This window comes from Rhinatrema bivittatum, chromosome 8 (genome assembly GCF_901001135.1).
Source record: "Rhinatrema bivittatum chromosome 8, aRhiBiv1.1, whole genome shotgun sequence".
NCBI classification, from domain to species: Eukaryota; Metazoa; Chordata; class Amphibia; order Gymnophiona; family Rhinatrematidae; genus Rhinatrema; species Rhinatrema bivittatum.
The window spans coordinates 140,683,014-140,701,184 of NC_042622.1; the positions used below are offsets into that span (position 1 = coordinate 140,683,014).

The following is an 18,171-nucleotide window of genomic DNA, read 5'->3' on the forward strand; positions in this document are numbered from 1 at the left end:
AGTAGCATCCTATATAACTGATTGGCTGATACTATGTGACATCAGAAGAGGCAGGTTTTTCAGCAAGGTCATCAGAACATTTGGCAGGTTTACGGAACAAGAGAATGATAACATTTTATTTTTCTCTGTTTTATCTATATATTGATGCATTTAATGTTTTGTATGTGCATATAAAATTTGTAATGTGTTTATTCTTTTTATGAATGTATTATTGGGAGCTACAGTGAAGAACACGAATATAAGCCTATTAAAATTATGAAAATCAGCAGAAGCAGTACTTCAAGAATGTCGCCACACCACATTGAAATTCAAGTCGGACTCTGTGTCAGTGGAGATTTGAAGATACCAAAAACATAGGAAAAGGCTGATAGCATTTCAAGCACTACAGCTATCAAAGACATTTTTTTTAAACACATACTTCCTGCACAAAGCTTAATCTGGGTACATACCTGAATATAGAATTTCTGTGTTCCAGTAATTGAAAGCAGCAATCCAAGCTTCAAAGTCATGTGCCTTCCACTGAACAATGATGTCCAGGGCCACTGCAGACTCCTGGACCTCCAGCAAACTCAGCCTTCCCTTTGAATCACTGCTGACAATCTTCATTGGCTGAGTGCTGCAGATGTAGATTCAATACTATCACTGGGTGTTTAAAACAAATCTACAACTAAAGCAAGGACTAATTCTATCCTAAAACACAGCAGACAGAACTGAAAACTGCATTATGTCTTACGCACCAGCTCTCACTAGGCTAAGAGAGGGAAGCATTCTAAAAGTTACTCAAGATACTTTAATTTTTACCCAAGTTTTAAATGAAACAGGATTAAGGTTCATTGGTGGCTGTGAGTCTGGGCTGGAAGAGCAAGACATTCTCTAGGCTAGAAACAAGATGCACTGGCAGAGCTGCAAGTGGGGGAAGGTCTAGTATTGGAATAGAAGGGTGTGCTGCACAGCAAGACTGAGTGCACGGCAAAGCTATATAGAGGAAGTTTGTGTAGTCTCTTTCCTGCATTAAGCCTGGTACTATATTGCTACATGCATCTACATATAATCAGAGTGCAGTAACACTAACCCTTCTTACCTGTCTCCTAATCCCGTGGACCAATCCAAAGACAAAGCCAGACATTCCTGACCCAGATCAACACAGCTGATCAGCTCCATCTTCTACTGGAAATAAAAAGAATTAGGAGGAAGAACCACTGGAATTGAAGTAACCTGAGGACTATCACATGCCCTACATCTCTTGCTGTCACTCAAAGAGTGAATCGTAAACAATCTTTGGATATCTCAGACTGTGCTGCTCTCTCTCATCTCTCTTCAGCTGTCCATGCTGTACTCATACTCTGTATACTGGGGCTTCTATTGTCCTTGCCTCTAATTGCTGACTGAATGACGTGAAGCAATGTTTTTGGTAGCACTACTGCTTTGTGTCATATGGGGGAGGATCAGTCTAGGAGGGGATCCATTACACTTCTACTAGATCCACATCTCTAATGTAAAGAGAAAACTAATTTTTGATAGCCTGAAATTCTCCCTATTGCTAATTCAGTCTTTACCTCACTGTTGGTCAAGCAACACAATTCAACCACTCCCTTGGCATTGGCAATACCCAACAGGGGGTGTTCGGCCACTGGAACATGGCACCTGGGAAGAGAATGAAAAGGTTACGGTCCACAATATCCAAGTTTGTTAAAGAGAAACTGTCAAACAAGAGCATGTTCTGAACAACTCCTTCTAGGATAGGGGAGTTCACTTGGCTTAACACATGGAGGCCCAGCAGATCATCAAGTTGACATTCAGCTGCCCAAGAGCAGCAGTCAGTGGGAGTCTCTCTGCTAAGCTGGATGTGTCAATAGAAGAACTACTCTCAGATCCCTGTGAGAAAAACACATTTCCAGTATTATAAGCTGTCAAATGGCTTTAAAAAAAAAAAAAAAAAGTTTCAACTCTGCAAATAAATACAACCACCTCACTCAAAATCCTCACAAAAGGAACAATAGTGTCACAGGTAGTAGATCTCACCTCAAAAGTATTTTTTTTTGGGGGGGGGGGGAGGGGGGGTCTTAGATTTTTGGAGCATTTTCCTTTTCTTGATTAATCCTCTCTAGGAACGGAGGCCACCAAGGTGCTCTCTCTAACTTTTATTCCATGTATTTGTAGCATCCACTCCTTACTCATACAAGAGACTAAATGCTCAGTAGAATCTATATGGGTAGAAATCCCATGTGTGTTGGGTAAGAGTATAGTGATAGGAGTATACTACCGTCCACCTGGACAAAATGGTCAGACAGATGATGAAATGCTAAGAGAAATCAGAGAAGCAAACCAATTTGGCAGTGCAATAATAATGGGAGATTTCAATTACCCCAATATTGACTGGGTAAATGTAACATCAGGACTTGCTAGAGACAAAGTTCCTGGATGTAATAAATGATTGCTTCATGGAGCAATTGGTTCAGGAACCAACAAGAGAGGGAGCTATTTTAGATTTAATTCTTAGTGGAACGCAAGATTTGGTGAGAGAAGTAATGGTGGTGGGGCCACTTGGCAACAGTGATCATAACATGATCAAATTTAAACTAATAACTGGAAGGGGGACAATAAGTAAATCTGCAGCTCTAACACTAAATTTTAAAAAGGGAAACTTTGATAAAATGAGAAAAATAGAAAAAAACTGAAAGGTGCAACTGCAAAGGTTAAAAGTGTTCAACAGGCATGGACATTGTTTAAAAATACAATCCTAGAGGCGCAGTCCATATGTATTCCGCGCATTAAGAAAGGTGGAAGGAAGGAAAAACGATTACCGTCATGGTTAAAAGGTGAGGTGAAAGAGGCTATTTTAGCCAAAAAAAATCCTTCAAAAACTGGAAGAAGGATCCATCTGAAGAAAATAGGATAAAACATAGGCATTGTCAAGTTAAGTGTAAAACATTGATAAGACAGGCGAAGAGAGAATTTGAAATGAAGTTGGCCACAGAGGCAAAAACTCATAAAAACGTTTTTAAATATATCCAAAGCAAGAAACCTGTGAGGGAGTCAGTTGGACCATTAGATGACCGAGGAGTTCAAGGGGCTCTTAGGAAAGATAAGGCCATTGCAGAAAGACTAAACAAATTCTTTGCTTCCGTGTTTACTAATGAGGATGTTGGGGAGATACCAGTTCTAGAGATGGTTTTCAGGGGTGATGAGTCAGACAACCTGAACCAATTCACTGTGAACCTGGAAGATGTAGTAGGCCAGATTGACAAACTAAAGAGTAGCAAATCACCTGAACCGAATGGTATGCATCCTAAGATACTGAAGGAACTCAAAAATGAAATTTCTGATCTATTAGTTAAAATTTGTAACCTATCATTAAAATCATCCTTTGTACCTGAAGACTGGAGGGTGGCCATTGTAACCCCAATATTTAAAAAGGGCTCCCGGGGAGATCCAGGTAACTATAGACCAGTGAGCCTGACTTCAAGTGCCGGGAAAAATAGTGGAAACTATTCTCAAGAACAAAATTGTAAAGCATATAGAAAGACATGATTTAATGGAACATAGTCAACATGGATTTACCCAACGGAAGTCTTGCCTAACAAATCTGCTTCATTATTTTGAAGGGGTTAATAAACATGTGGATAAAGGTGAACCGGTAGATGTAGTGTATTTGGATTTTCAGAAGGCGTTTGACAAAGTCCCTCATGAGAGGCTTCTACGTAAACTAAAAAGTCATGGGATAGGAGGCGATGTCCTTTCGTGGATTACAAACTGGTTAAAAGACAGGAAACAGAGAGTAGGATTAAATGGTCAATTTTCTCAGTGGAAAAGGGTAAACAGTGGAGTGCCTCAGGGATCTGTACTTGGACCGGTGCTTTTCAATATATATAAATGATCTGGAAAGGAATACGAGTGAGGTTATCAAATTTGCAGATGATACAAAATTATTTAGAGTAGTTAAATCACAAGCAGACTGTGATACATTGCAGGAGGACCTTGCAAGACTTGAAGATTGGGCATCCAAATGGCAGATGAAATTTAATGTGGACAAGTGCAAGGTGTTGCATATAGGGAAAAATAACCGTTGCTGTAGTTACACGATGTTAGGTTCCATATTAGGAGCTACCACCCAGGAAAAAGATCTAGGCATCATAGTGGATAATACTTTAAAATCATCAGCTCAGTGTGCTGCAGCAGTCAAAAAAAGCAAATAGAATGTTAGGAATTATTAGGAAGGGAATGGTGAATAAAATGGAAAATGTCATAATGCCTCTGTATCGCTCCATGGTGAGACCGCACCTTGAATACTGTGTACAATTATGGTCGCCGCATCTCAAAAAAAGATATAGTTGCGATGGAGAAGGTACAGAGAAGGGCAACCAAAATGATAAAGGGGATAGAACAGCTTCCCTATGAGGATAGGCTGAAGAGAGTAGGGCTGTTCAGCTTGGAGAAGAGACAGCTGAGGGTGGATATGATAGAGGTCTTTAAGATCATGAGAAGTCTTGAACGAGTAGATGTGACTATTATTTTCACTTTCGAATAATAGAAGGACTAGGGGGCATTCCATGAAGTTAGCAAGTAACACATTTAAGACTAATCGGAGAAAATTCTTTTTTACTCAACGCACAATAAAGCTCTGGAATTTGTTGCCAGAGGATGTGGTTAGTGCAGTTAGTGTAGCTGGGTTCAAAAAAGGTTTGGATAAGTTCTTGGAGGAGAAGTCCATTAGTGGCTATTAATCAATTTTACTTAGGGAATAGCCACTGCTATTAATTGCATCAGTAGCATGGGATCTTCTTAGTGTTTGGGTAATTGCCAGGTTCTTGTGGCCTGGTTTTAGCCTCTGTTGGAAACAGGATGCTGGGCTTGATGGACCCTTGGTCTGACCCAGCATGGCAATTTCTTATGTTCTTATGATCTTACTCTTCTCAATATCTCTCCCCTTATCCTCATTGTTCTGCCAGCAGGAACTCACATTTTGTAAGTCAAGAACAGCCCAACAACATGGAAAAATCTTTCAAAGTACTGACAGATCCTCAAACTTTTCTTAGAAACATCCACTTTACTAATCCTGAATCATGGGACTGAGAATGAGCTGCATTATTTAGCCAGAAGAAATGATCACTGTATGCCTTACTGAACACTGACCAACACTTAGAATACATGCGGCACTGCTGGCTATAAAAAAAAAATGCCTTCTGTACAGATGTGGTGCACTCAGATGCAAGGAGTGAGGAAAAACGCTGCTCCTGCTGGGCAATAATTAGCCCTCAGGGTGCACCTTGGACATAGTACATCTCCAGACCTTGGGCCACCAAGGAATGCCTTCTAGGAAACATGGATGTGGCAGAGATCACTGGGGAGGAAAAAATGGAAAACAAAAATTGTGCCTTGTGTGTACACAGCAGTACTGAAAAAGGACAAGACAAGTAATATTCACAGGGTATCAATGTAAAGTTACTGAAGCTAATCTGGGAAAACCCATGCCAAAAAGATTTGCAATACTTGATTAATCCATACATACTGATTTCACAAATGAAGTCAGATACGCCGCATGAATGAAATCACATCCCATTTCATACAAAGTAATTTATAATACGGCTATCCCCAGGGATTCCAAGAAAGTGCAAGGGAGAAGCTCAATTAATTTCAAACTGTGTCAAAATGAAACTTTTAGTTGACAAAGGTTGAGAACCATACAGGCCATGTGAAAGCTTTTAACAGGGAAGTTTGGTGAAAGGAAGAGGAAAATGCTTTACTACTCCACTGAAATGGAAGGAAGAGAAGTTTCAGAAAAGAGACAATGGAATAAAAACCTAACATTGTTAGCTGAGAAAAAGGGAGTTCTCTCAAAGACAGAATGCTGGCAGATCTGGACTAACCAGTTAATTTTAATGCTCAGCACACAGAGGCCAATGTACTAAAACCACTCAAAATGTGTAAAAAAAAAAAAATGAGTGCAGGTATAAACTAAAAATATCTATTTAGATTTAGCTCACACCTTTTCTTTGATAACTCAAGGCAAGTTATAGTCACATACAGTAGGCACTTCCTTGCTCTCAGAGAGCTTACAATTTAAAGGGGTCTTTTCTCATTTTCAGACTGATGCAATATTGACACGAGTTAAAGGGGCGCTCATGATTGAGTGCCCATCCCCTTAACGCACACCGATCCACCTCTCCGGGGCACCCAATGCAAAATGGCTGCCGCGGTAAAAAGGAGGTGCTGGGGGAAATTGCGCACCCCTGGGACTTCCTTGGCAGCAGGCGCCCGGGAGAGGTGGCTGTCAGCCACTTAGGAAGATGGACACTCAATTTTAGAGCAACCCTTTTCCTAACCTGACTGCTGACACACTTACTTTATTTTTTCGGGACATAATTTTGTTGTTCCTCCGACTTAATATCACCACAATATTAAGTCAGAGAAAGAACATGAAAAGCAGTATTTTCTGCTTTTCTGTACACTTTCGGGCCAATACAGTACAGTGTGCTAGGCAGAGCGCACCGTTTAGCAACTGATGGCCATGTGTTTTCGACGCGCTATTACAGTATAAGGGGTAATAGATGCACATCGAAAATGCTCTGCCAACCACACGAAAACTAATAGCGTTCATCACATGCAAATGCATGTTCTTCAGTCTATTAGTCATCTGTATTCATCTTGATGCACCTGCATTCACGCTGTCAGACTGTACTGCGCTACAGCGCTTGACAGGAGGAGGAGCACCTGGACCTATCTTAGTAGGAACTGCTGCTTCAGCAGACCGGCCCTGTAGAAGTGTTTGTAATTCCTGGGAAGAATTCCACCTAGGAAAAGGAGGCCGGGTCCATTCCAAGCCCCACAGGCCTGACCCTGATGTCCTGCGAGCCTGTGTCCCCTGAGGACTCAACCCATGGACCAATCAGGAGAGAAGACACCACTGCAGTGTTTCCCTCAGTTCCACTCCCCCCAGAACAAGGAGATGGACCATTGTCAGCAAAATCAGAATGCGGCAAACCTCCCTGAGCATCCAGGCAGCACAGACACAGCCTTAAAGAAAGCTCCGGCTGAATGGCCCAGATGTGGCAGGCAGCAGATAGGTGCTTAGGTTTCTTTACCATGGGCGCCATGCTGTAAGCGTACACCTCGATTAGGATTGCACCTAGCTTTCCCATGCATACAAGGGCACCTAAAGTGGCCGCACAAAACAAATGTGCATCCTAGCGCACGCACCCAGGCCAGTCGTCCTATGGTCATCCAAAACCGATGCACAAGATGTGTGGCCATGTTTCACTTTTTTGAAGTGGTTAATAAACATGCAGATAAAGGTGAACCAGTCGATGTAGTGTATTTGGATTTTCAGAAGGCGTTTCACAAACTTCCTCATGAAAGGCTTCTAAGAAGAGTAAAGAGTAAAAAGTAAAAAGTCATGGGATAGGTGACGATGTCCTTTCGTGGATTACAAACTGGTTAAGAGTCAGGAAACAGAGAATGGGATTAAATGGACAATTTTCTCAGTGGAGTGGGATGGGCAGTGGAGTGCCTCAGGGATCTATACTGGGACACGTGCTTTTCAATATATTTATAAATGATCTGGAAAGGAATAAGACTAGTGAGGTAATTAAATTTGCAGATAAAAAAATTATTCAGAGTAGTTAAATCACAAGCAGATTGTAAGAAACTGCAGGAGGACCTTGCGAGACTGGAAAATTGGGCATCCAAATAGATGAAATTTAATGCCAGGTGTTGCATGTAGGGAAAAATAACCCATGCTGTAGCTACAAAATATTAGATTCCATATTAGGAGCTACCGCCCAGGAAAGAGATCTAGGTGTCATAGTGGATAATATATTGAAATTGTTGGCTCAGTGTGCTGCAGCAGTCAAAAAAGCAAACAATGTTAGGAATTATTAGGAAGGAAATGGTTAATAAAATGGAAAGTGTCACAATGCCTCTGAATTGTTCCATGGCGAGACCGCACCTGGAATACTGTGTACAATTCTGGTCGCCGCATCTCAAAAAAAGAAAAAAAAAAAATATATTGTGATGGAGAAGGGTGATGGAACAGCTCCCCTATGAGGAAAGACTAAAGAGGTTAGGACTTTTCAGCTTGGAGAAGAGACGGCTGAGGGGGGATATGATAGAGATGTTTAAAATCATGAGAGGTCTAGAACGGGTAGATGTGAATTGGTTATTTATTCTTTCGGATAATAGAAGGACTAGAGGGCACTCCATGAAGTTAGCATGTAACACATTTAAAACTAATCGGAGAACATTCTCTCACTCAACTCACAAACTCTGGAATTTGTTGCCAGGGGATGTGGTTAGTGCAGCTGGGATAAGTTCTTGGAGGAGAAGTCCATTACTTGCTATTAATCAAGTTGATTTAGAAAATAGCCACTGCTATTACTAGCATGGAATAGACTTAGTTTTTGGGTTCTTGCCAGTTACTTGTAGCCTGGATTGGCCACTGTTGGAAACAGGATACTGAGCTTGATGGACCCTTGGTCTGACCCAGCATGGCAATTTCTTCTGTTCTAGTGAGGAAGAACACTCACATTGAAAGCACAGACGAAAACAGACGCACACATGAACATGCAAGCACGTGCTGATGGCCTGCAGCAAAAAAGCGCACAAAAATATCCCACAGCCTACCCCACACCAAAATGGGAGAAGCCTGAGAGTGGGGCCTAGCCAAATGGCTGCTCAACCCACCATGCCTGCACTCTCTCCTCACAGAACTCCCCAGAGACATGAGCAGGACAGCCAAACACTGAGGAAACAGTCCATTTTCCTGCTGTCCTCCTGTCACTGACTTTTTTTTTTCTTTAAAAGTTAAGAGCTTTTACCTGAGCTCAGCCCTCTCTGAGACCAAGAACAGGTCCCGGCTAGGGGGGGGGGGGGGGAAGAGGGCTAAAGCCTTCACCGCCGAGCCCCTCTCAGCCTGCAACTGCGAATTGGAATTTAGGCCCATGCCAGTCAAGGTTACTAGAATGAAGGCACTCTACTGAGGGAGGGACCGCACGTGATCACCTCAGGAGGCAAGCGGTGCTACATACACACCTTTCCAACTTCTGGGGTTTTTTTGTTTTGTTTTTTTTAAACACTCACATGCAATCCCCTGAAGGGAAATGCAAGTTCACCATCTGCTGGAAATGGAGAATACAGGCTGACTGATGTCTGGGCAGGACTATATAGCTGTGACGTCAGCTTTTGCTCTGTCTCCATCTGCTGGCAGGGGTGCATAAGCCACTCGCTGGGACTGACCTACTCTTAACACTAAGGAAATGTAAAATGATATATTTAATTCATATTTGTTCACTTCTATAGGTCACAAAGCGATGTACAAACAAAAAGATGTAATACAATAAAATATACCTGCTCATAACATCTAATTACGTAATAAAACGTTTCTTCTGAATCAATGTGTTTTCTATGATCCAGAACAGTTAGAATATTTTATTGAGTCTAAACACCCATAATCTGAGATAAAGATGGATGAATCTTTGCAGTCTGTGGAAGACTAATTTATCCTGTTTTTTCTGTCTGGCGTCATACCAGCAGTAGTTCTTTTGCTTTTTTCATATTTTTTTCTTAGTAAATTTTTCCTCTTTTCTCCTGGATCCTCCTCCAAATAATGGTTTCTGAAGTATAAAGGAGGATTTTTGGATTTAACTTCTTCATGGTGAGATTTGTCCATGTTCCTGCAATTATGTTTTCCTTATTTGTAAAATGTTTAAATTGATAAAATTACATTTTAAAAAAAAATGTAATGAGCCAGCATCAAGTAAACAATGTTTTTTTTTTATATTGGTAACGGGCCTTTGTATATAGCACGTTAACATAGCTTAGTGCATATTAATTTTAATGCACTTTTAGTATATTAGCCCTAGAGTCCAGTGTTAAGAAGGGCTAAGAAAGCAAATTTACATACTTTAAACAGCAATTCCAAAGACAGAAGGATAAAACAGTCATTATATGCAAGGTGATGTCATCTGGCAGTACCATACTTACTCTCCAAGCTTGTAGGGCTTTCAGCTCTACTGAGAATGTGTGGGAGTTTCCCAGGTGGGCAGTGCCTTGTGAGCCTCCTCGGTCAGTATTATTGTTAAAAAAGTTATTGCTAATAAACATGCTTTGTTAATAATAAAAGAATAAGGATGTAGCTTGAGCTTTCTCTAGGCATAGGCGGGTCAACTCCCCAGCTTTTTTTTTTAGGCGATCCTACACATGAACATAGTCAACGAAGTTCTGCCCAGGGTTCCCTTAGTCTTCCCAAGTTTAACAAGCTATGTTCAAGATTCATCTCTGCCTCCTCCCATACAGTAACTCAAAAGGGAAGAATATCATTGAGCTCTGGGGTTCTTTGTGGATTGTTTACAGCACATAGGGTAGCAATGAGTCCCAATCGTTGCCATCTTCATCCACAAATTTCCTCAACATTTGCTTAAGCATCTGACTAAAATGCTCAATGATGTCAGTCTGTGGGTGATACACCAAGGTACAGAGTTTTTACCTTTAGCAAGGTGCACAGTTGTTTCATTATCCTGGACACACACGGGATCCCCTGATCCGTCAGGATGTCCTTGGGTAGCCCAAGTTATGGTGTTCCCCACCATCAGGGTCTTCACTTTCTGTAGTGATACTGCCTCTGGATATCTTATGGCATAGTCAAGAATGAGAATGTACTTGTTTCCTCGAGCAACTGTCTAGTGGCCCCACTAGATCCATACTCACCCTTTCGAAAGGGGTCTCGATGATAGGCATTGGTACGAGAGGTGCCACCTATATGCCAGCAGGCTTTGCAAGTTCACAGGAAGGGCAGGGACAGCAATACAACTGGACCTGTTTATGTAGGCCCAGACAATAGAACTGTGCCAATATTTTCTCTCGGGTCTTTTCCTACTCCCAGATGACTCTCCAGTTGGTGGCTGCACGCTAATTGCATAACCTTCTGGCAATATGGTTTGGGAACTAGGAGTTGCTCTATCAATTGCCCCTCCACTTTTTCCTTTGTGACTTGGTACAGTGGATCCCTTTTCATTACAAAATAAGGAGCACTAGGGTCTGCAACCTGCGCTCCAGGGACTAGCTTTCCACCCATATCCACTGAAAGGACTCATCCTCCCTCTAGGCCTATCTGAAGTTTCCTGGGTCACCCCCATTTTCCCACTCAAAAGGGGCAAGGTGTGACATTGCTCTTCCTGACTCTGACCCTTTCCTCCCCAGTTGCCTCTAAATTAGCTGCATAACTTTTTTCTGTTGCCGATGCCTCCAGGATTTAGGAGTCAGAGTCTTTATTAAACAGGTCTGGAACTTCTAAGTGGAAGAGTTCTGGAAATGTCAGTTCTTCATTGTTGGCTTGAGGTAAGCTCAACATGAGCTGGTTCCACAGGATTTTGAAGTCTGGACAGTCCCGCCCTATCACTACAGGGTAGAAAAGCCAAGGAATAACTCCCGCTTCTATTTGGTCCTGGCCAACTGGGGTCTTCAGCTATTCTTGGCTTGTAGAATACTGCCGTTTGTCCCCGTGGATACATGTCAGGGTCACGGTTTTCCTGTAATCTCTCTGAATCTGCTTCACCAAATCTCTTCAAATGAGTGTTTTCACATTCCCCAAGTTTACAAATGTCTGGGTTGCAGAGCCCTCTAACTTGACAGGAATCAAACTTAGAGAGTTCCTGGTTAGGTACATCCACAAACTTACAATAATGTGGGGTCTGAAATTAATGTTCGTTGACTCATCTTCTCTACAGGCAGTCTCTGGCAAAATGATCCCTTTCTCCACAGCTAAAACATGGCAGTCTGGCTGAGGTGTGGTGGTAGCGTTAGTAGTAGTCTAAGTCTGGTTGAAAGCTGCAGTTGAAACTGGGTTGGAAGAGATGAAAGATGGTACTGCTGAAAAGATTGATAAAGCAGTCTGTGAAAGTAAGGGTGATTGTATGGATAATATGGACATATCGTGGCAAATCGGGCTGCTCTGGCACATTCTAGTCTTTATATCAAGTCAGTTATTAATATATTCCAACAAACAAAGCAGTACATGCAATGTTTTCCACATTCAATATATTTGAAGAGAGAGTTTACATATACAAAGACAAATAATAAATTTGTGTCAAACCTAGAACCCATCCTTCCCATACAACTATTCTCTCACATTCTGGGAAACTGTTTCACAGAGCTTCTCTCTGAAAAAGGTTGTCTCCCAAGCATGGGAGGTTCCCTAGCTACTCATGGACGTCCTCGCGGATCGAACATGCTCATAACCACGCCATATGACGCATGCCAATGAGGGCTGCAGAGGCACATGAAGCAGAATCAAAAGGCTCGTATAGAAATGAGGACGTGCCAAACATCTTATTCTGCATCCAGGAAAGGTTGAGGACGAGTGTCCAGATTGGAGGAAGATAATCATGGAGATATTAAACCACGTAGAAATGGATACAATGAAAGCAGAAAGCATAACACTCGAATATCCTTTTTCCAAAGTTGTCTAGAAATGCAATACTGCTGCCGGGGAATTGGAGTGAAAGTGTGATTTCTTTCCCACTACAACTGATTGGTGCAGCAGGTGAACCACACCAAAGCTTGGTGACTGTTATACCCTATACTTGAGGTCTAATTTTACAGCTGTAGGGGGGTACATGAAATCAGCATTTACCACAATTTCATTAACAGGTCTTTGAGAATCTTGTGAACTGGTAAGGCAGCGGTGTGTCCAGAATTTTGAGGATCCCAAGCAGTTCTGTCCGTGGGTCCTTGGCTTCACGAAAATGAATTCCTAGTGCTGTTCCTAATTTCTCAATAAGTTTTGAATAGGTGAGATCTTCTGGAGGGAAGAAGTGATGTGGAGGATCTAGTAGAGGATCAGACTGTATTCCAGTAGATTTCTTATCTAAGTCATGGGGTATGGGTTTACTTATCGAGGACTCCAATGATGAAGGTGGCGAACCAGAGGGTTCCTCCAGTTAAGCCAGAGGAGGAGTCATTGGGTCCCTAGCCTCCAACTGAGTAGACTCCGCTGCAGTTGAGTGTGTTGATGAAGAGCCCCTAATCTGGGGTTCTATGAGGTCACATAGGTGAGATTGGGAATCCAGTCTGTGGTACTGCCGAGGAGAGAGTTGAAAGGGGAGGCTGGAACATTCCATCTGTCCCCTTTGAGAGAGGTAAAGAAATTTCTCACGAACACTGCAATCTGGTAAAGCAACTTGTGTCCTATGGCCTGGGGTAGGTGGTTCTTGCATTAGAAACAGATGATTCTGTTTGAAAGTGAGACTATAGAACACAAGATTTGCTGTTTCCAAAAGAAGGTCTTCCATCACTAATCTAGGGGGCATTAGCATTCTGGATATTGGAAGGAGTAAAGGTAATCTCACACCTTCCCCTAGAGATCTTGGGTGGCTGATGTATTGCTGTGTCTGTAATGCTGCTGAAGGGCACAAGGGAGTTGAATGACTGGACGTCGTAGAGAACAATGAACCTTTAGAATCATGTTTTTCATCTACTGCCAGAGAGTTGAGAAAATTAGTTTGTGGGCATAAGGATTGTGTAATGAAATAAGTCAAGTGCATTGAGTGCAACATGTAAACAATGCATCATTGTATCAGACAGCTGAAACCATCTGTGCTCCGTGTTTCCGAGGGATCTTTGATAGTCTGTGCACCATCAGATCTGAAGAGGGACACCATGAATGCACAGATGCACTGCACTTAAATTGTTTGCACTTCATTGCATGCTCTGGCTCCAGGAATAATGCTCCTTATGCTTTGACTCCGAGCAGTCAGCAGAACTCAACCCTGTGGTCTCAGCCTGAGCAGAGGGGCGAGTTTTCAAAGAACTTCTGTTCAAATCTTTTCCAGTTGACGCTGCACTGCAGGAGGATGGTCTACTGCGAATCAAAAGATTTTCACAATTCTTCCATGTGCAAGCTCTAGAGCGCTGTGAACGTGGGAACTTCATCTGCAGGCATCATGGTATTTCTGGTCATGAACAGTCCAAGGCAGCAGTAACACAAATTGTGGTAGTTGGTGAGGGATATGGTTTTGCCACAGGAAGTTTTAAAATCCACTCACCGTAGACTTTTTCTTCTGGCTCAGCATTTCTGCATTGTTGAAGTGCTGTTATGGGGCTGCAGAAGCAGCAAGGTAAGGCCAAAAAAAAGGCTTTTTGATGCACTGATGTGAGACACAAGGCATGTTTGAGCTTCAGCTCTGACAAAAAAAAAAACACGACTGAAGGTAACTCTCGCACATGCTCAATAGAGTTCAAAGCTCTACAACCTTGAAGAGAAGTCCATTTGGTATCACAGTTTAAACATCACCCCACATAACACGGATAACTCAGTCAGCTTATCGATGGAAAAAGTAGCACTAGCTCTGATCTTATGTACTGCTCATTGTGAGACTTTACAAATACCACAATTGCTTTGGGCTCAACATTAAATAATAGTTTTTGGAGGCAGAGATGTCCAATTGTAATTGTCTTGTACAGTGCTGTATATGCTGACAGTATTACAGATGTAACTATCACCATATTCTTATCAGATCCATGATCTACATGCAATAACTATCAAGATACTGTTTTAAGTTATTTCACTAACCTACATATGGTTTGATGGAGCTAGCTTACCATTTCATATCAAGTATGGCAGCAGTTTCTGTCCTCTGTACTTCCATTAAGGGTGTGAATAGTTGATCTGGGTGGCAGGAGTACAGGTAGAGGCGGCCTAGTCTGGTGTGTGGGTTCTCACTCTCTTCATCCCCAGCAGCAGGCTAAACACACAATACAGAAATGTCACTGGTTCTTCTCTGTATATCTCCTTCCCACTCCACATCATCACCAGCAGTACTGGGTTCTGTTTACTCTTAGCTAGCAGAGGGTGCTTCAGTGCCTGTCATGTACGTGTGAGAAAAGGAGGCTTTTCTTTTTGTTTCTAAAAGAAGATTACAAGAGGCAGAAATAGCTAAATTTAAATAAACTTGTTTGGAGAGTGAATGAAAAAAAAAAACCAAAACAAAAACCCAAGTCCTGATTTTTGCTCTTCACTTATCCAGAAAGTAGTTCTGAAAAATGTGAAATGTTCCCTTGCCTTACACGAGCCTTGAAATGCATAATTAAAGCATTCTAGAATTGTTACAATAAATTTAAAAAATTGTTTCACATGTACTTTTTTTGTCTGGGAGTTTCCTTCTACCCCTTTGGGCTTCTACCTCAAAACCGGGGCTGAAATCCAGTAACATGAGCCGCATCTCAGACAACGGCCATGCTCCTTCTAGACCTCTGTAATCATGGGCTCCTAATCCTGCCACTAGATTATACTGATGACCAACTCCACTCCCAAAAGCCCATGAATGCTGCTTCAACATCCCCAGCAAACCGAGAGAACAGAAAACCTGATCTAGAGATCAAACCAAGGTCCACCAGACCATCTTTGGAAATACTTTTAAGTCTTAAATTCTGGCTCTCCCTGACCTTGTTGATTTTGCAAATGCTTATTGTGATTAATACAGTTTTCAGAAACCTATTTATGTTGACTGTGGGGTTTTTTTGACAAGACCTAAGGTCCATGGAGCAAGAAATGTCAGATGTGTGTGTACAGCACTGCATATATCTTGTAGCATTCTAGAAATAAGCAGGAGAAGAAGGAAGAAGTATGGAAAAATTGGTTTTTACCTACTAATTCTTTCCTTCCATCCTAATAGTCTAGTCCAGATGGATGGGTTTTTCTCCACCACCAGCAAATGGAGACAGAACAAAAGAGTCACTGTATTGTTAGTTCTTAAACTACTGTGCCAGTAAAACTAACAAAGCTAAACCAACTCCCCCAAAATGAGAAGGGGGGAAAATTAACCATTGGTGAAAATGAAACCAGGCCAGACATCCCTCCACTGAGATGTTGCTAACACCAGAGTTAAAGAGAACCATATTATAGATACACATACATATACAGAAAAAGCAAACTGCAGATTCAAATTCTGTCGGTTTCTGGACAGGTCTGGTAGGACTTAAGGAAAGAAAATGCACAGGCAAGACCTGCTCACAATACGCCTGCTCCAAAAACTGCAACATCTGGGAGCACGAATTTCCACTCAGTAAGGCTTAGCAAACATGCGCAAAGACCAAGAGGCTGCTCCACAAATATCCTGTGGTGAAACCAACTTATACTCAGCCCAAGAAGCCGCTTGCCCTCAAATGAAGTGGGCTTAAGGCCTTTTCAAATATATGCTTCCGCCATCGCCTCTTTACTCCGTCTAGCTATAGAGCATTTAGATGCTCTCCCTCCCTTGTTACAACTGCTGATCACCATAAAAGATGGTCCAACCTTCAAACGTTATTCATGACCTCCAGGTATCTCAAGAGACTTCTATGCACATCCCGAACATGCAATTCTTAAGACTGAGTGGCAGAATCTGAACTCTAGTTCTGAAATGCAGACATCTCCACTATGTGACCTAAATGGAAAGGGGATACCACTATCCTTTTGAAAACTAAAGGAAAGGACAGTTGCAAGACAAGGCCTAAAATTCAGAAATACATCTCACTGAACAGATAGCCACTCAAAACACCATCTTAAGGGTAAAGTTTCTGATAGACGCTCTCTGTATAAGCACAAAGAGGATTACGCAAGGCTTTGAAAAACAAAGTAAGGTTCCACAACAGGACCAACCTCCTAAATCAGCAGATGCAACAGCTTAACCACCTTCAAAAAAAAAAACCAAAAGCACACCTGGCTAAGCAGCTAATGAAGAATCCCGTATAACAGGACAATGCTACTATCTGTACTTTAAGGGAATTCCAGGCTAACTCCTTCCACAAACCCACTCACAAAAAGGAAAAAAAATGAAATTGGAGTTTGAAACTAAGACAGCCCCAACGCCTGACATCAGGACTCAAAACTCCTTCCAGACCTGAATATGCGCCAAGGAAGTCAAAGCCTTCCTGGCCTGAAGCAAAGTGGAAGTCACTTCTTCAGAATAGCCCTCACTCTTCAACTTTCTCCTCACAAAAGCCAAGTTGTGAAACAAAAGTGATCTGCCCAATCCAAGATGCAGGAGTTTAGGGATATGATCAAGCTGTAAGGACCCCTCTACCTTGAGACTTATCAAGTCTGCAAACCACAGCCTCCAGGACACTCTGGAGCCATCAGAATCACAAAACCTAGATGCCTTTCTATGCACCTTACCAGTCTATCAGGTGCCAAAGAAGAAACACAAAGAAGAACTTCTTGAGACCAGAGATGAGACATCCAGGTCTTCAGATCCTTGTTCTCTCCTGTGACTGCAGAACTTTGGCACCTTGGTGCTCAGCCCCATTGACATCAAATCCATGACAAGAATTCCCCATTTGGACCGGAAAGTGACCACTTCCTTTACCAGTTCCCATTCTTTGAGGTACAGAATAGTCCTGCTCAAATAAACTGCCTATACATTCTGTGCCCCAACAATGAGAGAAGCCAAAAAGCGACCATAAGTGCTGTTCTGCCCACCAGAGCAACATTCTCACTTCCAACACCACCACTGGGTTTGTGGTTCCTCCCTGCTTGGATTATATAAGCTACCACTGCCACATTGTCTGACTTTACCCTTACTGCCTCTCCGCTGACCAGAGAAAGAAAAAACACAACGCACTCCTGATTGCCCTTGTCTAAGGGATTTATAGACCAGGACCAGCTGAGTCCATAGACCTTGTGCCATCTACTCTTGGCAGATGACACCCCAGCCACTGAAGGTGATTTCAGTAGTCACTGCTATCTAATCTGGGTTATTCAAGTACATACCTTTGGACAAACTGATGTGCTAGATCCACCAAGAAAGAGCAGCCCTCTGTAGCAGATTCATATGAGTTGTTGCCCAAGGGATCAGGCCCAATGTGGAAGCCAAGGATCTCAGTATTTGTAGATAATCCCCGGCTCTGGAAAATGTCATCCATTTTAACTACCAAACTGTGTTCTGAAGTTTCAAGTTAACTTCCACTGTAAGAAAGACCTTTCCCATGCTAGTCTCAAACAGAGGGCCTAGGTATTCCAGATTCCGAAATGGCTCCAGCTTGCTTTTGGAAAAAATTGACATCCCACCCCACATTCTGCATACAGAACCATGGCACTCAACTTCTGTCTTGGTCTGAATCAACAAATCGTACAAGTAAGGAGCCATCATGACCCTGTCTCTGTGATGACTCACCACCACAACCACCATTATTTTGGAAAAT

General features: G+C 42.2%; 1 protein-coding gene across 6 annotated transcripts in view; it reads right to left on the reverse strand.

Annotated features, from left to right (window-relative positions):
- DPH7 (diphthamide biosynthesis 7) overlaps window positions 1-18,171 on the reverse strand; it is a 65,581-nt gene that overhangs the window by 25,301 nt on the left and 22,109 nt on the right. For all 6 annotated transcript variants that reach the window (XM_029613066.1, XM_029613063.1, XM_029613060.1 and 3 more), the window contains 4 exons: window positions 14,593-14,735; window positions 1,557-1,644; window positions 1,082-1,164; window positions 450-616 (listed from right to left, as the gene is read on the reverse strand). In XM_029613066.1, the coding sequence (XP_029468926.1) occupies window positions 450-616; window positions 1,082-1,164; window positions 1,557-1,644; window positions 14,593-14,735 (481 nt within the window). The remainder of the gene's footprint in view (window positions 1-449; window positions 617-1,081; window positions 1,165-1,556; window positions 1,645-14,592; window positions 14,736-18,171) is intronic.